At 39.2% G+C, this 25,285-nt stretch overlaps 1 protein-coding gene across 9 annotated transcripts in view; it reads right to left on the bottom strand.

The window, feature by feature from the left end:
- Positions 1–25,285, bottom strand: part of Nme7 (NME/NM23 family member 7) — a 132,820-nt gene that overhangs the window by 88,535 nt on the left and 19,000 nt on the right. For all 9 annotated transcript variants that reach the window (XM_034512959.2, XM_076941514.1, XM_076941513.1 and 6 more), the window contains 6 exons: positions 21,881–21,988; positions 19,174–19,340; positions 10,967–11,077; positions 8,530–8,580; positions 5,174–5,381; positions 2,835–2,940 (listed from right to left, as the gene is read on the bottom strand). In XM_034512959.2, coding sequence (XP_034368850.1) covers positions 2,835–2,940; positions 5,174–5,381; positions 8,530–8,580; positions 10,967–11,077; positions 19,174–19,340; positions 21,881–21,988 — 751 coding nt within the window. The remainder of the gene's footprint in view (positions 1–2,834; positions 2,941–5,173; positions 5,382–8,529; positions 8,581–10,966; positions 11,078–19,173; positions 19,341–21,880; positions 21,989–25,285) is intronic.

The following is a 25,285-nucleotide window of genomic DNA, read 5'->3' as shown; positions in this document are numbered from 1 at the left end:
AGAAGCTGGAAACAACCCAGATGTCCCTCAACGGAAGAATGGATACAGAAAATATGGTACGTTTATTTACACAATGGAGTACTACTCAGCTATTAAACACAATGACTTCATGAAATTTGTAGGCAAACGGATGGAACTAGAAAAATATCATCTTGAGTGAGGTAACCCAGACCCAAAAGGACACACATGGTTTGTACTCACTGATAAGTAAATATCAGCCAAAAAAATACAGAATACCCAGGATACAACTAATAGACCCAAAGAAGTTAAACAAGCAGGAAGACCCAAAGAAGTTAAACAAGCAGGAAGGCCCAAGTGAGGATGCTTCAATCTCATTTAGAAAGGGAAACAAAATAATCGCAGAAGGCAGAGAGAGGGAGGAACCTGGGTGGGAGAGGGGTGGGGGAGAGGAAAAAGGAAACAGGATCAAATATGAAGGGGTGAGCAGAAGAGAAGCCCAGAGGGCCTGGAGAATGAATGGAAATATGCAGATTCTGTGAATAGGAGGTGGTGGTGGGGGGGCATCTAGAAAGGTGAGAGAATCTCAGGACTCAATGGGTGTGACCTTAGCCAAAATGCCCAAGAGTGGGGAGACGGAACTCGAAGAGTCCACTTCCAGTAGATAGACAAAACCTCAAGTGTGGGTTACCAACCCACAGTCAAAATTTTTGAGCCAGAAGTATTCCCATCTAAAAGAACTGCAAAGACAAAAATGGAGAAGAGACTGAATGAAAGGCTGTCCAGTGTCCAGTCCAACTTGGGATCCATCTCATGGTGGGAAGTGAGGTGGGGGGCAGACACCAAGGTCTGACACTACTACTGATACTATGACATGTTTACAGACAGGAGCCTGGCATGGCTGTCTTCTGAGAGGCCCTACCAGCAGCTGACTGAAACAGATGCAAATACTTACACCCAACCATTGGACTGAAGTTGGGGACCACTATGGAGGAATGAGGGGAAGGAGCTGAAGGGAAGAATGACCCCATAGGAAGATCAGCAGTCTCAAAAACCGGGACCCTTGGGAGATCCCAAAGACTGAGCAGGCAGCATACATGGGCCAGTCCGAGGCCCCCAGCACATATATACCCAAGGATGGCCTAATCTGGCCTTGGTGGGAGAAGATGCCCCTAATTCTCAAAAGACCTGAGGCCCAAGGGAGGGAAAAGACCTGGTGGGGAGGGGGGGGGAGAGTATCCTCTCTGAAACAGGGGGAGGAGGAACTGGATGAAGAACTGATGGGGGCGAAGTACTGGGGGAAATGGCTGGAATACAAATAAATAAAAATTAATTAAAAAGAAAGAAAAGAACAGGCTTCTAAGCGATAACAACAAAACATAACAAAATAACAGGACAGAACAAAACCCATCTCATCAAAGTTGAACAAGGCAAACCAACAGAAGGAGAAGAGCACAAAAGAAAAAGCAACTTATTGTTAATAATAAAAAAAGAACCCAAATATCACACATGATTGCTATGAAATATTCAATCAATCTTTAGAATATTCATGAAGCCTCAAAGGTCAGAAATGCTCACAATAATTAAATTATAGCAACTGAATATAGACACACATCTCAGCTACACTGTACTCACATGTATCATATATGAATATACATGCGCACGTACGTGCACACACACACACATACACATACACACACACACACACACACACACACGCGCGCGCGCGCACGCAGAAAAAAACATACCAAACTATTAACAGTAACAATTTTGATAGAAAGCAGTTCTTATTCTTTGCAACAAGGCCTTGCTATATAGTCCAGTCTGGCCTCCAACTCACTATGTAGCTCAGGATGACTTAAAGGCACAACTGTCCTGTCTCAGACTTCTGAGTGCTCAGCTTCCAGATGTGTGCCACTGTGCCTGGCTTAGGTAAATTGTTATTGTCTCATGTACAAACATGTATGTGTATGCAATTTTCAAGTTTTTCTACTATATGTATGCTTAGAACACATGAAAACTCCACTCTATTGTATACACTACTCAGTATATTCCATTTTCCAAGGAGTATTTTTAGATTATTTTTATTATTTCTAAAACAACTTGGAATAGCTGATGGAGATGCACACAACAGACTCACACAGATGGAGAAACAGATAAAATTAAGAAATAAACTTGTACATTTTAGTGTACATACTAGTGTATACGTGTGCATATCACATATGTCTATGAAGGTGTGTAGATACACATTTATATAATATAGATATTCATTTCTATCAAAGAACTGTTTCAGATACAGAAGACTAGAGGGAGTATCTCCAACTCTCTCAATAAAGACATGCTCTAGTTGTAATAAACATGTATGCCTGGTTCCCTCAAGGACAGAAGAGGGCATCAGATCCCTTGGAACTGGAGTTGTGGATGGTTGTGAGCCACCATGTGGATGCTGGGAACCAAGCCCAGGCCCTCTGCAAAAACAGTAATTACTCTTAACTGTTGAGCCACCTCTCCAGCAGTATACACAGTGCTTTAAGTAAGGCTCTGGAGGTGGTACCTAAGTGAAGTGAGCGAGCCTCAGTTATGTGGTTGGAAAGACAGAAGATCTGAAGCACAGAAGCAAGATCTGTTCATAGCATAACTAGCACAGCTACGACCAGGAGCCCAAGGAACAGCTACTACCAATGCAGAGATACCAAAATAAAGACAGGAATTGAGACAGATTTCCCCTTAGATATAGCTTTGAGTCGTATGCCTTCAAAGAAAAACACCTGAAATATTAAAGTAGACTTTAACGTCATCATGCAAAACACAGCAAGAAGACAAATATTAGCAAAATAAGCTATTCCATTACAAAACATCTACGACACAGCCCTTACCTTCACTGATAGCATGGGGCTTAATAATGCAACAGGTGCAGTTGGTAAATTTAGCAGTGTTTGCTGGTCCACAGCCTCCACTTGAAGGAAAAAACAGTTCCATTTCCTAAAGACAGAGGAAGATGAGGAAAAGAATTTGACACAAATGATCTCTTATCTGAAACTTGTAGACTGTTTCTGGAGATACACAATTACACTTAAAGTTTCATGACAAAGTCTTTGCTTCAAATTTCCTGAATGTGAATTTATAAAAACTGAGTAACTTAGCTCTGCTTCAGCGTTACGATCAGAGAGTATTAATTGAAGCAATACAACGTCATTGTGTGACCTCTATTATAAGTGACAAGATCTCAACAAATTCTGAGGATTAGGAAAAAAAAAGTATGAAGCTCCTACTTTCCCCAAAATAAGTTTATAAACATAGATATAATATAAAGTTTAAAATATAAAAAAAATAAAATTAAAACAAGAATATCCCTACAGAACAGAGACATTAATGTTTAGGAGTCTGAGAACTACAGTTAATTAACCATAATTTACAATAGTTCTATTATAAATCAAAATAAGCAATATAATATAGAATATGGCTTGATTCACACAGTGGTTACTTACTTTGCCAATGGCTCATACCAACAAGTCATAAATCTGAACCACAAAGACATTCACATTAATCAGTTCTTTAATAACTTAAATGCTGCCCTAAGCTTTTAGCAATATTCTGTCCACGATGTTCTCCATAAAAACCTCTGTTCCACGCTCCAGCATCTGCCACTGAGCAAAGGACTCCCAAATATGCTCACCTCTACAAAGCTTTTCCCGACACCCCCATCAGCACCATGTATCTGCCACAGCAGTGACTATTCAAGGACCTGCCGTCTACCACATTATACAACTGAAGAAAAGAACCAACTTGCAGAGCTTGCTAGCTTCCAAACCCTAGAACAAAACCTGCCTCCGAGTACGTATGTTCTTTTAGCTAAAATTATATTGGAAAGATCAAACCTGCCATTCCACAGGCAGAGGCAAGAGGCTAGTACAAGTCCCCATGGCCAATAGAACAAGTTCCAGGCCAGCTATGGTTACGTAGTGAGACCTTGATTCAAATTTACAATTAAAAAAAAAAGATAACAGATATGTTAATATGCTATACTATAAATTTTATATTTTATTAGACTACATTAGGAAATTAGAATAAATATAGAAAAATAGGCTTCACGGGGACGTTTTCATAGAAGTGCACACACACTGTGATCTTACCTAATCCCACGTTACTCTCTCTTACTTTTCCCTCTGTCCTCCTCCATCCTCTTCTCTAATGGTCTTCCTTCTACTTTTATGTGTAAACATTTTTAAAAACATAAGCAAGCAGAAGGAGGAGAATTTACTCAAATACTGTATATATTTGAGTAAGCCTGTTAGCAGAACACTTAAAAATTAATTAACTATTATTATTGACTATTAATCTGCTGTCACTATAAATTAATTTCTATAATTTTATATAAATAGATTCATACATTGGTATGCTATTTTCTCTAGCTTCTTTCACTCAGCAAAAATATTCTGAGCTTTCCTTCCTATAACACATTCTTTTCCCTTTCTTTTTTCTTTTTGACAAATCAGGTTCCATGGATGGCTACATGGTGGTTTGTTCATTCGTCCATCTGCTGGGCGCCTGCGACATTGCTAACATGGACTATTACAAATAATAAGCGTCCAAGCTTCTCACAGGAGACTTCTTAAGACCTAGATTTCTTCCTTTCTTTTTTAAAGAAAGAAACTTTTTTGCTCTGAAATTTTTATTACATGTCTGTATGTCTATCTGTGTATATGTGCAGTGTGTATGTGCATGGGCAGAGGCCAGAGAACAACACAGTAGGACACTGGGCTTTGCTACAAGTGCCTTTACCCACTGAGCTACCCTGCCAGCCCAAGACCTCGGGTTCTTGCTTCTTCATGTATGCTGCATGTTCCAGGTCTAGTCACCTACTTCGCTCACACCACTGCTTGATCTGAATTACAAATAAACTACTCAGATGACACATTCTCTTGGAATATCTACTATAGATCCATAAACTAGTATCCTTAATTGAATTAAGTCACAAACTTAAGAGGCAACAAATGTCAGATTTTGAGAAAACTGCACTCAACAACTGTGACCAACAGGACTAATTTTAAAAGGAGGTGTGGCTTTGAAACACTACCTTATCCTAGGAAAACGTCACCAGTTGTTTTCCCACTACTACATTAGATGTTCCAAACCTCCCAACGTCCTCAGTAGGAGGAGCATGAAACAATTTCCCAAACAAAACAGGAGGAAAATATTTCTCAAAACAACTTACTCTGGCAGCAGATGCAAAAGTGTCAGGGCCGTGAGCTGCATTTCTTATGCCATCTGTCCCAAAGAGGGCTCGGATGCTTCCCGGGGCATCTGAACGTGCTAGCCCAGAGTTTGCGGGTCCCAGCAACCTCTTCCACTCAGATATGGCATCGTCTCTTAAGATCTCCATGGCAATAACAGGCCCACTTGTGAGAAACTGGATCAGTTCGCTGGGAAGCAGGGAAAAGCCCGAGTTACTTCTCTACCACAATCTAAATGTCTGCTAGACAATGAAGATTGTCAGGACATCAGTAAGTTCCAGGACTAGCATGCTGTGATCTCCATTTCTGGGCACAGGGAAGTAGGTGAATATGAGCAATCCACAGGAATAGAGTGCCGCCTTACAGCGACTGCGTTTGCTACAAAATCATTTCAGATGATATGACAAGGTCACTTCTGTTTGCAAGGGGAGGGAACACTTGTTGAATTAGGATGATTTTGTCAACTTAAAATGCATATCCTTGATCTGATCTTTCCCTACTGCTCTAAGAAGGACAAAGGTGATTCCATTTTATTTTCCTATGGTTTACCACAGCAGTCAAGTAGAATGTTACAACAAAGTGACACGCATGGCATTTCATAACATTCTCAAGAAGAACTTATTTAATTTTGTAGTGTGTAACTACTGGAATGCAGAGACTGACAACTCTAAATCAATGTGATAAAAAGAATGTCAACAGGCCTTCAAAACCAGGCCTTTATTAGGAGAAAACCTGCCCTGGGTGATGATATCTCAGTGATGGACCAGACACACAGGCTTTTATTGAAATTTATGTCTGAGTCCCAGCTCCCTGGGAATGAAAACTGACACTTCATTTTATTTTTCCATTTCTTCATGTGCACATGATGCAATGATAAATGATAAATTTATGCAATGATAAATTTAACTTAAAATAAGTGACGTCCCAGCCTCTTACCATCAGTTTTGCAGAGGCAAAACTGAGAGGACAGGGCCTTCTCAGAGAAAGGAAGACATGTACAGGCCTTCCAAGGCCTATTGCCTTATAACTGCATAGCATATAGCTTCTGAGCCCTTCCTTAATCCCTCCAGTTCACTTAGAAGAACATTTCCAAGAAATAACATGTAGAAGGAAGTGTCTCTATCCAATATGCTAAGAGGACAAGACCTCCTCAAACTTCTGCTAGGCTTTAGCAGCCAAAACCAAAACAAAAAAGAGAAGGAAGGAAGGAATTAATTAATTTAATTATCTAAATATAATATATTAATTAATAATATTATAATTATTAATTATATAATTGATATTATTAATATTATAATAATATGTAATATATTATTATTTATAATTGCCCACATATCAGAATCTAAGCCATAAAATAAGATCCAACTTCAAACTCTTTAATCTAGTATCCAATTACTACAGAATTCTCTAATGAGTGTGGCATGTGACAGCTGAGGGAGCTACTGAGAAGATATTGATCATGACTGACTTCCAGTTACCGCGCATCTAGTCATTTGTTAAGTTTCAGTGCCACAGAACCAGCTAATTCATTCCTTAAAACTTTCTGTACATGAATTATATAGACAATATTAAACTAGGAGCTGTGATTTAGTGTTATAAAGATATACAAAGACTGAGGCATCCCCACTTGGTCTTCCTTCTTTATGAGCTTCATGTGGTCTGTGAGTTGAGTCTTCACTATTCCAAGCTTTTGGGCTAACATCGGCTTATCAGTGAGTAAATACCAATGTGTGTTCTTTTGTGATTGGGTTAACTCACTCAGGATGATAATTTCTAGTTCCATTCATTTACTTAAGAATTTCTCGAATTCATTATTTTTAATAGCTGAGTAATACTCCATTGTGTAAATGTACCACATTTTTTGTATCCATTCCTCTGTTGAGGGACATCTGGGTTCTTTCCAGCTTCTGCCTCAGTCCTACTCAGAAGGAGTAACAAAAATACTCAAGGGAGCAAATATGGAAACAAAATGTGGGACAGAAACTGAAGGAGGGGCCATCTGGAGACCATTCCAACCTGGGTATCCATCCCATGTACAGTCACCTAAGCTAAACACTGATGTGGATGGCTGGAAGTACATGCTGACAAGAACCTGATATAGCTGTCTCCTTAGAGGTCTGCCAGAGCCTGAAATATACAGAGGCAGATGATCACAGTTAACCACTGATCTGATCAAGGGTTTCCCAATGGAGAAGTTAGAGAGAAGACTGAAGGAGCAGAAAGGGTTTGTGACCCCATGACGAGAGCAACAATACCAACCAACCAGAGCTCCCCAAGGTCTAAACCACCAGCCTGGGAGCACATAGGGAGGGACCCATGACTCTAGCTATATATGTAGGGGAGGATGGCCTTTTCGGACATAGGTGGAAGAGGAGATTCTTGGTCCCATGGAGGACAAACACCAAGTGGGGGGGAATGTGAGGGTGGGGAGGTGGGAGTGGGGGATGTAGGCGGGGGCACAGCCTCATAGAAGTATGAGGAGGGGAGAAGGGATAGGAGGTTTCTGGGTGGTGGGGGGAAGTGGGGTAAGGGGATAAAATCAGAAATGTAAATACCCAATTTTTAAAAAAAGACATACAAAGAACCTAAAATAAAGAATAATTGCCAAAAAATGTATATGATAATTCTAACAAAGTTTAGGAATATTTTACAATATATGATTAAGCCATAATACAACAATTTTATTATATAAACGTTCCTCTTTTAAAAGTTAATCTTTTATGTGTGATATCAAATAAAATGTTGACCCCAGCAGATTGGCTAAAATTTCATTTGTCTTTCTTAGAAGTTTGTCACTCATTTATCAGTGACAATGAGGATGCACAGTATTCACTTTAAATACATCCAAAGTACTTAAAATAGAGTTCAATTTCTAACATTTCTAGCCATTTCCAAAGGAACAAAATACATATCCTTATTTAGTTCTCTGCTTTGTCCATACAAGATAGCAAAATAAAGACCTTAAAGGCACAACAAAATTGACAACATAAAATATAATTACAAACATGATCTTTTAATTCAATGAAATATAAAACGATGTTTCCTAAGACACATAAGTCACCCATTTGTTTCTGATTAAGGATTAAAGTACTGAGTGGTGGATATAAAAAGTCTTATCTAGCCAGGCAGTGGTGGCACAAGCCTTTAATCCCAGCACTTAGGTGGCAGAGGCAGGCAGATTTCTGAGTTCAAGGCCAGCCTGGTCTACAGAGTGAGTTCCAGGACAGCCAGGGCTACAAAGAGAAAGCCTGTCTCCAAAAAAACCAAAAAACCAAAAAAAAAAAAAAAAAAAAAAAATATATAAAGAACAATTTTAGTCCCCAAGCTGAGTACCTACTTATAAAAAGGCCTTGAGTGATGGTCAGCATGAAAGTCTGCTGCTTCTTTCCTATAAGATAATAAAAGTTAAAATTTATAAAAATAGTTATTTTAGCTTACATTAATAAACTAAAGATTAAAACACACACATATGATCTGTATATAAACTAATTAATGTTTTTTCCACCAAATAGCATATTTCAAGTAATGGTCCTAGGTATGGTAAGATATAAAATTAAAGAAAGAGGATATTTTTACTTCTGTATTAATGTTACACTTCATCCATCTTCTGTTTGACTAGCATCTCATTGTATCCTAATACAATGTTATCTATCAGATCAGTAAGTGTTTGTTAACAAGTTACATAAAACATAGACATCTTCTAATTCAAAAATCAGAATTAATTTTAAGCTTTAGAATTTATGCTACAGCTTATTTCATTTTTTATTGCCTAGGGCCTCACTCATGCTAGGAGGGGGCTCTGCTGCTGAGCCATATCCCAAGCCCTGCAGTTTATAATTTACTAGTTGTTGCTTAATTCTTAGTTAGATATCTTCAAGGAAAGGATCTACGTATTTGTAATTGTTGATTGCTTGACAAATTATACATATTAAATATACATATCCACTGAAAGTATATATACAGACAATAAAAAGATATTATAATCTACACTGGAAGCTTAAAATCTAAAAACAGCTTTCTTCTGTCCCACCAAAATCGTAACTGCACGGCTTTCTTAGTGGGTTGAAAAGATTTTACACTGTGTAACAACTATATATAAACACCAACTATTTTTTTAAATGTTAATTTATTTTAAATGTCGAGGGTTTAGCCTGCATGTCTGTTTAGCACATGCACAAAGTACCTGTTGTGCTCAGGAGGAAAGTGTCAGATAACCTAGTTACAGATGGTTGTCTACCACCATGTGGGTGCTGGGAACTGAACTGGGGTCCTCTGGAAGAGCAGCTAGTACTTTTCTCTGCTGAGCCATCTCTTCAGTCCCTCAACTATTTTTTAAAATCGCAAATAAACTAAAAGTGTTCACTAGCAAAGCCCCACAACCTTTTAGACTTGAAAACTAATTTTGTATACAATGCTTTTAAGAGCTTATCCATGGCTAGGGAGGCCACAGACCATTGTGGAAGCCTATCTTTAGCTAAATTGACATGGTGTCAAACTGTCTTCTACGCAACTGTTTGTACCCACAGACAAATGCTGCTCTCAAGAACCTTACTCATGTAAGCCTCTTCCCAGAGAACAGCAATCAACACAAAGATTCAAGGACGCTCAAGGTATCGAGAGAGGGAGACAGTTAAGTACTGAGCCCTAAGGATCACTCAGCCCTAATGCTGAGTGCGAAGCCCTAAACAAGATACTTATACCATCCCCTCTAAGGCTCAGGGACAACCATAGAAGCAAGGGTGGAAAGAGGGTAAGAGATGGAAGACTGGGAGGAAGGCTGCAAAATGTAATACTCTGCTGGGCTTCACACAGGCATCACAGGCATGAGCTCAGCTGCTGTGGCTGCCTACACTGGACCTGAGCAAGACTGGATGATCAATGGTAGCACAAGTAATTTGTTAGTAAGAATTGCATACTCCGCTCTACTTTCCTACTGCTGGATGCTTCATTTGTTGTTTACAGTAGCATCATCTCTAAACAGTGCTAAGTTGTCTGACATGACAGCTATGATGTCACTAGGTAATGAGTTCCCATCTCCATTGGAACGCTGTAAGACTACCATCATAGACCAGTCTTATCATTGACCAAATGTTGATATGTGCCGTGTCACTTCACTTATTTCTGTCCTACCTTGAGTCAGACTCTGGCACTGAAAAAAGACATACTTCTCTCTTCTTTGCTTGGTATTGTGACTGTTCGTTTACTATTCCCCTTTGTCCCGGGATCACAATTATTTTTGCGATAGAAAAGGCTTCCTAGGGTAAGTCTTCTTTTCATCAAATTCTTTCAGAAATATCTCACTAGGTTAGGTCATATCGCTGTTTGGAGAAGTAAACAGGCATCATACTGGGGTCCCATTAGGATGAGTAAGATGTAAGTGAGCATCTCCAAATGCATCCCTTTGGGCAACCACAACTAATAGAAATCATTGGATGGTCGCACCCTCCGCTATCTTCATACCGTACACTCTTACACTGAGGAGGAGACCGAGTCAAAAACTGCTGTTATGAAAGCGGAAGAGTATGGGCGTCACCACAGCTAGATGAGGGTGAGGAATCTGGTTCTAGTGCTTCCAGCTTGGGCCTGGTTTAGCTGATTATCTATCGTCTGGCTTTTGTCACCATGATGTTCTGTATTTGCCATCCAGTGAAAGGATTTTTGTTGTTGATCTTGTTCTGAGGGCTTGTTGTTTGTTTGGTCTTTGTTTTTGTTTATTTAAAGACTAAAGGGAAAGATAAGTGACATTGTATAATTGAAAACGATCGACATGTTACCTTGTCAGCGTCATCATGCGGAGTTTGGTTATAGTGAACCCGCTTTTGTTTATCATCTCAATGATTTCGCCGGCCTTTGACACTGCATCTGGTTTGATCAGGGCTAAAGTTCTGTAAAGAAATAAAGAATGGATTTGAAAATAAAATCAGTCCTATAGTTTTTATTTAGGATTCCCAGCAGTCATTTCCTTCACAAACATATCAGACCATTGACATCCAAATTAAGAGTATAGGGAAGTGTGTTGAAGATGATATCTTAAAAACTTCACTATTTTTAAAAAAAAATCAAAATTAGCTAAACCTTATTTTTAAAAAGCAAGAGGCTGGGTATGGTGGCACACCATTTATTTAATTCTAGTACCTAGTGGGCAGAAGAGGTAGTTCTCTCTTGTGAGTTTGAGGCCAGCCTGGTCTACATTGAGAGTTCCAGGCTAGCCAAGAATGTATAGCAAGACTCTAATCTATTAAAAAAATAATAATAAAATACAGTAAAATAAAATCAGAGGAAATGGTGGAGGAAGAGAAGAATGTGGGTAGGAAAGAACACTTAAGTTGTTTTTTTTTTTTTTATTTTTAATTTTAATTACATTTCTTTAATTTGCGTGTGTGTGTGTGTGTGTGTGTGTGTGTGTGTGTGTGTGTATTTATGTGTGAGGGTATGAGCATTCTAAAGCCTGTGAATGGAAGCCAAAAGACAATCAGTAAAAGTCAGTTCTCTTTTATCATATGGATGTCTGGGCTATAACTCAGTCCTCTGTCTCAGTGGCAGGTGTCTTTACCTGTTGAGCTATCTCATCAGCCCTAAAGTAATGTGAGTGTGTGTGTGAGTGTGTGTGTATGAGTGTGTGTGAGTGTGTGTGTGTGTGTGTGTGTGTGTGTTTTAAATACCCAAATTAGAAAACACAGGTGCTTTAAATGTCTATATATTATAGGATATTTTTATATATAGAACTAATCTGCAAGAAATTGCATTAAATATACTAGGAATTTAGTGTCTGTTCTCTAATAACTAAAACTTAATGCATGCCATGTTTTCAGTTCAGCAATGACCCATAAGTACTTATTAATTCTTCTACTGTGTCTCTTAGTCATGGCCAAGTTAAAACACAAAAACCCAGAGGTTCTCTCACCTAACAACACATGTGAACATCAAATGCCATGACAGCCTTTCAACATGAGACACACTTTCTTCCAAAGGCGCCACCCTGAACCTGCACTCAGTCTTGCCAGCTCCGGAAGTCCCCTCCTTGCTTACACTGAAATAAGCATTCTACACATCGGGGGGCAGATTCAAGAGAAAACAATATGAAAACCAGGATGTTAAATTAACCTCTCAACAGACAGTGAGAAACAGATTGGTCAGCCTTGCATTCACCAAAGCAGACAGGATGCAGATTTCTAGAATGCAACAATCCTCCCAGAGCCATGCAGACAAACATCTCTTAAATGTTTCAGGCTCTAAGCAAAACTGCAGCAACCTTGTCTGTGAGAAGACAACTAGCAGTCTGCCATAAAACAACATCCTAGACAACAGTTCGGACCCTGTGCAGGGGGCATGTCATTTCTGTGCAGTAGGCCGGAAGGAGTAGACGTGATCTTTTATGAAAATGTTCCAATATGTATGCATGTTTGTTCTAAGTATATAACAATCCACTTTAAACAACAATTTGTGATTTCTGTTACGTTCTCTTTGCAAGCATAAAGTATGTGCTCAGTTCATGGATGAAGGACTACAGTCTAAAGAGGATCCTTCTACTGAAAACTTTTAAAACATGGGTAATACTTATTGAAGGAAAGGAAGGAAGGTAGAGAGACCTGGACAGACAAAGGGAGGAAGGAAGGAAACAGGCAAGGAAGGAATTTTGCTATAACCTTGAATTTTCAACTCTCCTGTTTCTGATTCCTGAGGGTTAGATATACAGACATGTTCTACCATGCCAAGCACCTTTAAGATAAAATTCTTAAGGTAGAAATGGGTTGACTAGATAGTAAACAGCTATCAAGAAAATCTAAAATATGGAATCTCAGGAAAGGTAAGAATCAAAGTTGCTTTTGACTTGCTAACATGGCCTCTGGCAATCTGAATTTTAATATGTTCTGCAGTACTTGAGGAAGAAATAGATTTTAACAGATGATAAACCCTAAAATAATTTGGGACCAAATTCTACAACTTCAGGGTAAGCCAGAAGGCACATGTTCACATCATAGATTCAGAACTAAAAAAGAATGTTTAACTTTGGTTTTAAATGTTGTGTGTGTGTGTGTGTGTGTGTGTGTGTGTGTGTGTGTGTGTGTGTGTACTGGTGCGTGCACATGTGCAAGCACATCATGGCATACATTCGAAAATCAGAGAACAATCTGAGAGGCTAAGTTCTTTCCTTTCACCATATGGTTCCCAGGAATCAAGTTCAAGTCATAAATCTTGGCAGCTGGCACCTTTATCCACTGAGCCAACTTCTCAGCCCTTGAGCCTGGATAATGCTCACACAAACCGGCCGTTCCTCTAGGAAACAGGCAGAAGCAAATGGTTTGTCCTCAGGAGCTAAGTAAGTTTATTCTGTCCCTCAAGTAACTCAACATAAACACAGCACATCCATCTTTCACATTTGTGCAGTTCTCCCAAACATACGCTCACAATAATCACAACATACAGATAACATGAGAGAGAGAGAGAGAGAGAGAGAGAACCAACATAAGAAAGAAGCAGAAGAGACACCAAAGAAGAGATAAGGACCTATAAACCTATAAATACTTCAGATGCTGGCACTATAAGTTTTGAAACAATTTAGAGGAGAAATGGAGACTAGATAAACTGAAAAGATCATAAGAAGATAACAACAGCTGATAAATGTAGAAGTTGCTGGGGAAGGTAAGTTGATAACATATGACCCCTGTCTGGATGTGGGGTTACAATGAAGATGGGGTTCAGTAAGTCGTGAATCACCTACATCTGTGAGTGAGTGGAGGCTGAGAAATCAGAAGGTTATTAGCAAAAGAGAACTCCATTTTGAATTTGTTAATTGTTAAAAAAAACCTGTGAAAAATCCAGGTGGAAATGTACAGGAAATAGATGACCGTATGGTTTTGCAGCTGAGGTGGAATGTAATGTATTCAACGGGAGAAGTGAGGGCCCAGGGACAGGACTGTGTTAATGATGAATATCTGTGGTAAACAAACATGTAATTATTTGGATGTACTTAAACATTCAAAAGAGATTTAGGTCTTTTAAAAAAGACATCTTTAAACATCTTTTTAAGCACAGATACCACTTTAAAGGCATCTTGGAATACTTATGCTCTTTTTCAAGGCACTGGACACATAAAATCAGGTCAAATTCCTAGACTCAGAAATGTATTTAAAACACCCAAATGGCTGATATTATTTACTATCCATTTGCAATTAGAAATGAATCAGAAAAGAAAATGGTGAAATAATTTGTCAGTGGACTATACACTACTACATGCATTAAGATCAACTATATTTACAAAGGCCCAATACTTCAAATATTTATTAGTCCCTGTGGTGGTTTGAATAGGTATGGGGACCATGGACTCATGTGTTTGAATGCTTGGCCTATGGAGAGGAGCACTATTAGGAGGTGTGGTCTTGTTGGAGGAAGTGTGTCACTATGGGGATGGGCTTTGAGGTCTCTTATGCTCAAGCTCTATCTAGTGTGGAGCACAGTCACCTTCTGCTGCCTAGGGCCAAGATGTAGAACTCTCAGCTCGTACTCCAGCACCACGTCTGCCTGGACGCTGGCATGCTTCCTACCATGATGATGATGATGGACTAAAGAAACCTCTGAAACTATAAGCCAACCCAATTAAATGTTTTTCTTTATAGGAGTTGCCTTGGTCATAGTGTCTGTTCACAGCAATGAAGTCCTAAGACAGAAGTTGGCACCAGGAATGGGGTATTGCTGTGACAGACCTGACCATGTTTTAGGAAGCCTGTGAAAGGACTTTGGGACTTGGGGCTAGAAAAGCCATTGAATGTCAAGACCTCAATGGGATGCTTTGTGGGAGCTTGAAAGAAAAGACGGTTGAGAGCAGTGCAGAAGCCAGAGGTCTGGCTTGTGACATTTCAGAGGGAAGATAAAAGGCTCTATCAGGACCATCTGCAATTCTGATTTAAGATTCTGTGGTTCTTGTTAGCTGGGGCTGAAGAATCAGCTGTGATTAATAAGAGACCAGAACCACTCAAATGAAACCTTTGTGATATTGGGATGATTGATGCTAGTTAGCTGGACCTAAGAAATTAGCAGTGATTAATAAGAGACCAGCATCAGTAAGGAGAAATCTTCTGGAACATGTTCCCTGATAATCAGCACAGAGAATCTGTGTTCCAGAAGTGGCCACAGTTGTATCTTACAATGTCACCTGGACTTGGTAATGCGTAAGAGTCACCCAGGTGATACTGGTTTTGAAGGCGTGAAGGGGACATGGAGAGAAGCTGATGCTTGGCACTGTGAGAGGCCTGGAGAGGTTACTGGTGAAGGTGCAGCCTCAGTTGCAGCTGACAGCCTAGGACTGAAGGGGTCATGCAAAAAATTTGAGGCTTGGCACCATGAAGAGAGCTTATGAGAGGCTATTGGTGAAAGAGCAGCCTGGTTGGAGGAGAAGACCCCAGCAGTGTTGGTGATGCCAGTTCCATGGGATGACCACTAACAGCAGTAGCACTGGATGGAGCCAGCCTAGAAGACAGAGCTCTATGGGCTACAGAGAGCAGTTAGAGAAGTAACCCAAGCCCTTTGGAGGAGTCTAGAAGATTGTGAGGAGGTCCTAGGTATTAGACGGCTGGAATTTGATTTTGATTTGATTGTGATTGTACCCTGATTTTCTCCTCTTGAAATTAATTTATTGAAGACTACAATTAAGGGACTTTGAATTTTAAAAGACACTGGATTTTAAGAGATTAGCTGTTTTAAAGGGATGGAAATTTTAATGTTTCAATGCATAAAGACTGTGGGAGTTTTAAAGTTAGAGATCTTGGGAGTGAATAAGAAAAGAAGGGTTGTGGCTTAATTGGAATGTGTTTGTGTGTCAAGTTGACAAGGGCTTAGCTGGACTGGCTGATTTTGTGTGTCAACTTGATACAAGTAAGAGTCATCAGAGAGGAAGGAGCCTTAGTTGAGGAAATGCCTCCATGAGATCCACTGTAAGGCATTTTCTCAATTAGTGATCTGTGGGGGAGGACCTAGCCCATTGTGGGTGGTGCCATCCCTGGACTGGTAGTCCTGGGTCTATTAGAAAGCAGACTAAGCAAGCCACGTGAAACAAGCCAGTAAGCAGCACTACTTCTCAATGGCCTCTGCATCAGCTCCTGCCTCCAGGATCCTATCCTGTTTGAGTTTCTGTCCTGACTTCCTTCAGTGATGAAAAGCAATATGGAAATGTAAGCCAAATAAACCCTTTCCTCCCCTGCTTGCTTTTTGATCATGGAGTTCCTGGCCTGTTCCTCATGGCTTGCTCAGCCTGTTTTTCATCGGCCCAGGGTGGCACCACCCACAATGAGCTTGACATTCCCACGTGGATCACTAATTGAGAAAATGCTTTAGAGTCCTGTCTACAACTTGATCTTAAGGAGCCATTTTCTTAATTGAAGTTCCCTCCTCTCAGATGACTTCATATAAAGTTTATACAAAACTAGCCAGGACACTGGTGTATATCATTGTCCACAATAAATGAAAGCTATAGATAGTTACTACTTATAAAAGGGATTATAGAGGCTGGAGATATGGCTCAGTTGGTGAAATGCTTGCCACAAAAAGTGTGAAAGCCTGAGTTTTGGAACCCATGCTAAAAACTGAGCATGGCTATAGACATAACGTTATTATGCACTGTGGGAACACTACCCTGGTTTTACTCAAATGCTGATCTCTGTGCCCCCATATGCAACTGCACTCCTTACTCCAAGAATCTCCTGCCTCAATGCTGTGTAAACAGTGCTCTCCAATTATTCCCTGATTGGCCAATAAAAAAGCTAATTAATTAGCCAATAACTGATTAGGGGAGAGAATATTGATGGCCTTCCTCCCAGCCAGGGGAGCAAGGAAGGAGAGAGAGGAATAGTGAATTTGCCATGTAGGTGGAAATTAACCTGGCACTTACAATGTGTAAAGAGATTTGCCCAGTGTTGCAGAAGACACAAAAATGAATAAGACAGGATAAGAAGAATCAACCCCAGGTCCTAGCCAGTCTTCTGTGTTTAAATTCTCATGTCCTTTTATTTTTCAGGAATTAAAATTTATCTTAGTTTTCTTAAAAAAATGTATAAATGCAAAAAGGAAAAGGGGGCATGGGATAGGGGTTTTCTAAGGGGGGGGGAATGGGGAAACGGGATGGTATCTGAAGTGTAAATGAAAGATCTAATAAAAAAAATTTATCTTAGTTATTGCACAGAGCAATGAGCTTCACTGTTCCATTTTCATAATGTACATTGTTGAACTTCGCTCATCTACCAGCCTTACCCACTCCCATCCTCTCCCACCTCTAGTCAGTCCCCTTCAGATGAGGCTTCTGTCCCACCCTGCCCCAGCCCCTCCTGCCAGGGAGCTGCCACAGTGGAGCAGTGTGCTATGCCCTCTTTCCCACTGGGTTGTCTTTTTTGTTTGCCCACACTTTATAGCTAACATAATTTTTTTTTAAAAAAAATTGTTTTTTTTAGCTAGTATATAAAATAATGTGACTCATGGTGACATTTTTGTTATAGTCTGTTCTTTTCACACTCCTCCCCCCCTCCCCAATCCTGACTCATTTGTTAGTCTCTTTCCCTTCCCCCAATAATCTGTCAGCTTTTATGACATCTATATTTTATTACAATTTTTCATTCCCCAACTCCCCACTCTCTTTAGACTTCTCTCCTCCATGGTCCCCTTTCTACACTCTATCTATCTATCTATCTATCTATCTATCTATCTATCCACCCACCAATTATCTATCCATTATCCATATTCAACATATTAAAAAAGACACTTGATATCTATCAGTAGGTTGGCTTCTTTCACTTAACGTAATGATCTCCAGTTCTATCCATTTTCTTGCAGTGTTAGAATTTCACTCTCTAGTTGAATTAAATTCCCCAGAGCACACTATTTCTTGCTTTGTGATTTCTGATGTTCTCCTAATCTCTCTCTCCTTGGAGCAGGGTCTATTCTCTATTATCTTGTCTTGTCTCCTCTGCTACATTGCCCTGAGCTTCTCATCATCATCTCACCCGAAGTTTCTAGAACTTCCATTCTTAACTTGAACAGTCTTTAAGCTTTATTATTATTATTATTTAATTTTTTTTTTTTTTTGAGACAGAGTCACAAGTAACCCAAGCTGGCCTTAGACTCCCTATGTAAACTGATATGACCTTGAACTTCTGATCGTCCTACCTCCACTTCCCCAGTGCTGGCATGACAGATATGTGCCTCCACCTCCAGTTTTATGCAGGGCTAGGGCTCAAACCCAGGCCTTCAGGGCTTCATCTGTGCTACACAAACACTGTACCAACTGAGCTGCTTCCCAGCATGCATTACTCCATTTCTATTAATCAAATATACTCCCTATTTCTTCTTCATATCTATTGTTACCATAATAATTCAGATCATTACTTTAGCAATTAAACTTTTATAAGTTTTAACCATCAACTTACTCAAGCAGGATAATAAATAGTTGTTCTCAACTTAAGACAGAATTTCCCACCTTTGTATCTTTCTTTATACTCACTCCTTTGACTAGCATTTCTCCCCAGTTTATCTAATTGGGTGATAATTCAGTTCAGTTTTATCAAAATTGAACAAACCCACAAAGCCTTCATTTTTGCAAGAACTAACTTCATCATCTCCTGGGTTTACAGTGACTCATGCATCATTACATCCCCTCTCCCCAACATCATGCTTACCTTTAGGAAGAAAACCTTATGCTCAAATAGTCTTAGGTTTTAGTGGGAAATATAAAAAAAAGATAGCAAGTCTAAGAGCTTTATCTCTGCCACCCACCCATCCAAATAGTCACCACCTAAGACTACAGATACTACATCATTATTCTAATCAGGAACAAGTCCTAGAATCAGCACCTAAATACTTTTTAGATGTTACAAAATTATATTGAGTCACAGGAAAAACTATGTTGTGAAAATATGATTGAGAGAGGAAATCAGAAGTTAGTGGACAAAGTCACAGGCAATGTTTCAATGGAAAAAGATGGCATGACTGTTCTTACTTCTCCTTCCTGCTGCCCAGCTGGCGGGCTGTGTATTGGTCCCCGTAGTCAATCAACACCAGCTGTCGAGAAAACACATTGACTTTGTTGCCTATAAATAAATCTTCCAAGCGCAGGTCCTCATACTTGGTCCTCTTTAAGAAGGTGCGACGATTCTTTACGTCATGCTAGAAACAAACACAGTAAGAATACTTATGAAGACCATATGCCTACAGAGAACAGAAACAGTTTCCAAATTATGTTACAAAAATCTATATTCTATTACTTTTTAACTACACATATAAATTATATTTTATACTGTAAATATTTGTTTCCAAATCCAATGTGGTGATAAAGGTTTGTAATTAAAATATGTATTTTAAGATATCCTGTATAGACCTTTACTAGCCAAGTTACTTCAGTAACTCAGCATCTATGGATGACAGAGACAGATTCTCATATTTCTTTTTACATACACAATCCAATACCAAAAAAGCTCACTAAAAACTTTAAGTGATGTGTATTTATGTGTGTCTCCCTCTCTGTGGGTATGTACATGTGAGTGCAGGTGCAGAAGACCGTGTTGGCTTGCCAGCAGCTAGAGTTACAGTTGCTGTGAGCTGCTCAGTGTAGGTGCTAGGCACCAAACTTGGGACCTACAAGAGCAGCCAGCACTCTTAACTGAGCCTTCTCTAGGCCCTCCATCCCCAAATAGGCTGGATTTTTAAAGCGATTACCAATGAAGGGATGCAAAAAAAAAGGGACCCTCTTAGAGCCTCTTAAATTTGACTTTTTATACAGATACCAATAATTTTATGACTTTAATAACCATTTATCTATAACCACTTCTCAAATATTGATTTATCCAAAACACCAGTTGTCCTACTTCATCTATACATATCTATCTACTTCTATGTGTGTGTGTTATACGCATGCTTACATACGTGTGCATATTTAGGTGTGCATCCCTACATACATATATGAGAGAGCCATAGGAGGTTGTCTGATGTCTTCCTCGGGCATTTCCCACCTTATTCTCTTGACACAGGCTCTCTCACTGAACCTGACATTTGCTTTGAGTTAGGCCAGCTGGCCAGGGAGCTCCAGGGAGTTCCTGTCTCTGTTACTCTGGGTTGGAGTTCTCACAGGGAACAAGGCCCAATTATCATGCAGGTAGTTGCTTAAGACTCAAGCTCAGAACTTCACACTTTTGCAGCCAGTATTATTTCCAACTAAGAGATCTTTCTAGGCCTGTTTGTTTGTCAGGCTAACTTCTAACTTGAGAATTCTGCCTCAGCCTCCTAAGTGTTGAAATTATAGTCAAATGTCACCATGCTTAAGCTGTTCTTATATTTTTAATATAAACTCTTGCAAAAATACTTTGGTTAGAAATTTGCAACAAGCCTGGTGTGAAGGTGCACATTTATAACCCCAGTTGAAATAAGACCAGATTGCAAGTGAGCAGCCAGACTGGATTATGTATTTAAAATCTGTCTACCACATAACTCAGAAAAAAAAAAAAAAAAAAAAAAAAAAAAAAAAGGCACAAAGTTATCTTCCTGTAATGGCATATTTTCTTGGTGCTTTACTAAAAAAGAAATTTACTTTACTAAAAATTTACTTTACTAAAAAGAAATCCAATAAAATATATCTACAGATAGTGGTTGGTTACTCCCACGACTCTGCATTAGCGTTACCCTGCAGACTGGTCACTGTGTGCATGAATGTGTGTGTTTCAGGGTCTTCACGTGTTTCTTGTACTTTTCTTTGGATTCTTCTGTTTGTTTTGTCATATTCTGGTTTGTTTTTATTTTATTATTTTTAGATGCTTGTTTGTATTCTAATGAAAAAGAGAGAGAAAGAACGTAGTGGGGAAGACCCAAGAGGAGTTAGGAGAGGGGAAACTGTAATCGAAATCTATTGTATGGAAAAAAAATATATTTTCAATTAAAAAAAGAAAAAATACATCTTCAAATGCAATTTCAGAATCAACCACACAAAGGCAGCCTTATTCTCCCCATCCCGTAGGAGATAATTTTGCTAACTTTTAAGCAAACAGAGGTTATCAGTCAGTGTGCGAGCTCCCATGTATGAGTGGACTTCCATCATACGAATGGAAGCCTAAGGTGAACTTCAGGTCTTGTTCTCAGGAGCCTTACTTGCATTTGCTTGCTCTGTTTTGCTCTGTTTTGCTCTGTTTGGGGGAGTTGGTTTGGTTTGGTTTGGTTTGGTTTGGTTTGCAGACAAGATCTCTCAACATAGCCCTGCCTAGCCGAGACCTTATTATATATTTTTGGTTTTGGTTTTGTCTTACTTTGCCTTTTTTCGTATTTTTTTTGGGGGGGGGTTGTTTGTTAATTTGTTTGTTTGTTTTTGAGACAGGGTTTCTCAGTATAGCCCAGGCTGTCCTGGAACTTCCTTTGTAGACCAGGCTGGCCTCAAATTTAGAGATCCAGCAGCCTTTGCCTCCTGAATATCAGATTAAAGATGTGTACCACCACACCTGGCTCACCTTGTAATCTGAGACGAAACCTCCCAGGCTTACCCGAGGCTTAGGCATTCAGATAGACCATCTAGCCAGCAAATCCAAGGTCTCTACTTGCACAGCGCTGGGAATACACATAGGCAGCACCAGGCTTGCCTTTTTACCTGGCTGCTGAGGATCAGGTTCTCATGCTTACGTGGCACGCACCTGACCGACTGAGCCATCTTTCTAGCCCTCATTTACCATTTCAACAGATCCATCTACGGGGTAAAACAGAAGTTCATAGCGTCGGAGCAGTGAAGCATTTGGATCATACCACTCTGCAATGAAAGCAAATCGCTCACTCTGATTCTGTGAAGAAAAACAAATAATTTGATCACTATCGTATAAGCACTCTTGTGTAAGTCATACAAAATAAGGGTTTGCAAATATTTACATACAAACAAATCTTTGCTATTATACTCAATTTATTCTTTTCCTAGAAATCTGTCCTGCTAGTTTCTGATTAGATACACTCACGTATTTCAAAGGAGAGTCTAATCATCTTTTCAAGGCAATTCAACATTCTTAATTCAGTCAGCAGTCTTTGGAACATGAGCTCCTGATCTGATTACTTTAACAATTCATAGTTGGTCTGCAGTCAAGTTTACTTCAAAATTATCAACAAGCTTCTAGGACACTCCATTGCTAGAAGTTTTAATATCTTAAATTTGGGAGTTTAGCAAGTGTAGACTATTGCACTAATGTGTAAACGTCTCTTCTCTCAGTAATTTCACAGCAGGATCATTTTGTAAAAACAGCAGGGGAAAGCGTACACCTCTGTGAAACAGATTCGAGACAGGCCTCTGTTCATTCCTCTCTGATAAGTAAGCACCAAAGAGAAAAACCCACAAGATGATTTCTACTGTTTCCAAAAGGTTCAAACACTCCTAAGCTCTCAGGTATGAACTCTTAAGAGTTTTGACCTAGAGTTTACAATAGAAACTACAGACAGAGATGTATCCTGTGTATCATCTATAAAATGTAGCCAGTTTCTTCTATAACAATGACTTGCCTCAGTGAAACACATACACACACACACACACACACACACACACACACACACACACAATCAAGGAATTGCTACTCACAGATGCAGAAAAACAATTCCTAAGTCATACATACTGTTTCCTTCATGAGGTAAGAAGGTATTCAAACTTGGCTTAAAATCTGCATCTGATTTCCTTTTGTAGTGCACACATTGTCCCTTCTTGGGTTTCACATGCACTTGGGGATTTGAGGGTGGTACATCTAAGTACAAGTTAGGCTTCACTAAAGGTTTGCATGTCCCTTCCAAACACGTTTCCAAAAGTTAATTTCCACTGTGACAGGAGTGAACTTTAAGAGATGTTCACAGGTTGATATTTAGTTAACTAATACCTCAGTGCTCCATTGGGAGTGAGTTGTTACAAAAGGAAGAGCCACTCATCCCCTATGACTATCCACAAAGATGCCTGTGGCACATTCCGTGAAATCTCAACCCCCCAGAACAATGAGCCAAATGTATTTTATTTTCTTTTTAAGTTACCCAGTCTCACCTATTCTGTTAAAACAACAGATATTAAGAGAGCTTGATCTCTCTGTCTCTGTCTCTGTCTCTCTCTGTCTCTCTGTCTCTCTGTCTCTCTGTCTCTCTGTCTCTCTCTCTCTCTCTCTCTCTCTCTCTCTCTCACACACACACACACACTCCCAGAGTATTCTCATTTTCAAAAATTTTTAAATTTTACTTTTCAATTTAATTGAGCCACGTCTATCAAAAAACAAAAACAAAAACATAATTTCTCCTTTTCTAAGTGATAGCAATTTTGTTCAAACATTTCTTTTCATAGATAAAGAAACTGAGTTCCAGATGATACACATGACCAGCATAACATCACAAAGCTTGTCATGTGACTGAACCAAACCCAGAAGCTGCTCGCTGCATTCTCTGATCTGGCCTTGTAGGTGAACTCCAGGAGAAACTGACTCTCACAGGACACCCAGACAGCCACCTTCAGTTAGTTCCATAATGTGCCCAAGGATTACAGGAATAATCTTATCCCATCTTCACTGAAATTTCAGTTTCTCTCAGAAATACTTTTATAGAGAATATTCAAACATTACATTATATTTTAAAAATCCTGTTTTTAAAAAATTGTTTTGGTTTTGGTAGTGGTGAGATGAAATTCAGGCTCACTCACTAGCTAAACCCAAGACTGTTTCTTAAAGAGGCTAAATCAGAAGCGGGGTGGATATGGAACACTGTGCTCCTACATAACACCATCTCCTCATTAGTCAGAGCAGCTGGGATCACTCAAGCATCATAAGGAGGCCTGTTGATGTTCCCTCACAGAAGGAGCATGGGAGGAGGGACATCAGACCTTCCTCTGAGATTCCAGCTACTTCCTGAGCACCCCCCTTCCCAGTTGTATATAATTATGCCCCATGAGCATAAGACCCTGGGAGGCTGTGGGCTACAGTCACACATAGCAGCAGGTAAACTGAAGGAGGCTCTGTCTATGCATCTGGGGGACACTCCGACAATCATAGAATTCTATCTAATAATTAGGTAGCAATTTTCTTTTTAAATTGTATAATTCCATTGGTTATATAATGATTTGTTTTACAAAACTTTGAATTTACAAAATAGGCAAGGCATTTCATATTGAAAAACATCAATAATAACACTAATCAATATGAAACTCCTATTAACAAATTATAGCTATGAGAAATTATGAGAAATTAACTACTGTGTTTTGGTTTTGCACAAAAATCAACCATGTTATGAAAATAGCAAAGTCTTCACATTCACATAATTAATGTAATTTTGTTTTATGGATTTTAAATTGAAATTTACTGTTTAGAGACAGGGCCTCATATAGCTTAAGTCATATAGCCAAGAGTGGGACGACTGACAGTTTCTGCTCTACCTTTTAAGTGCTAGAGTTACACAAAGATGCCAACAGGCCCAGCACCAACTTTAAAGTCATGTTATACACTACACTTATTATCTGTGTATTTGCCTAAAACAGAGAGCCTAATGCCACATAGCTACTCTAAAACTAAAAATTAATTACAACTAGGTTTGCAGGGCCAAACAGGAACCTAAGAACTCTATCAAGGCTTATGACAAAACGACTTACATATTTTATTTAAAAGGAATATGCACAGCATTTCAGTCCAAGGATTTCTGGTATCAAACATAAAGCAAGCAAAATTCTTTTCAAATAAATTGCTGGATTTTCCATTTAATGGCTCACTAGTGAAGTAAATCTTAAGGAATTGCTGCATTACAAATGGTCTATTTTTATAATTTTTAATTAAATATTACATCATTCTTCTTCCTCCAACCGCTCCCAACGGCTCTCAAATTTTATCCTATTTCCTTTAATTATTATTTTTACATATACACATCTATGATAAATACAAGCTGCCAGGTTCATCCAGTGTTACTTGTCTCTATATGATTTCAGGGTTGACCACCTGGCATTGGATAACCAATTAGGAGGCTCATCCCCATGGAAGATTAATTCCCTCTCTTAAGTTAGCCATTATAAATTACAACATTTCTCAAGACAAGCTGTGCTAATATATTTTTCTGATACAACAAAACCCCTAATTAAAATTCCT

This window comes from Arvicanthis niloticus, chromosome 10, assembly GCF_011762505.2.
Source record: "Arvicanthis niloticus isolate mArvNil1 chromosome 10, mArvNil1.pat.X, whole genome shotgun sequence".
Lineage (NCBI taxonomy): Eukaryota > Metazoa > Chordata > Mammalia > Rodentia > Muridae > Arvicanthis > Arvicanthis niloticus.
This window is presented reverse-complemented; position numbering and strand designations above follow the sequence as displayed.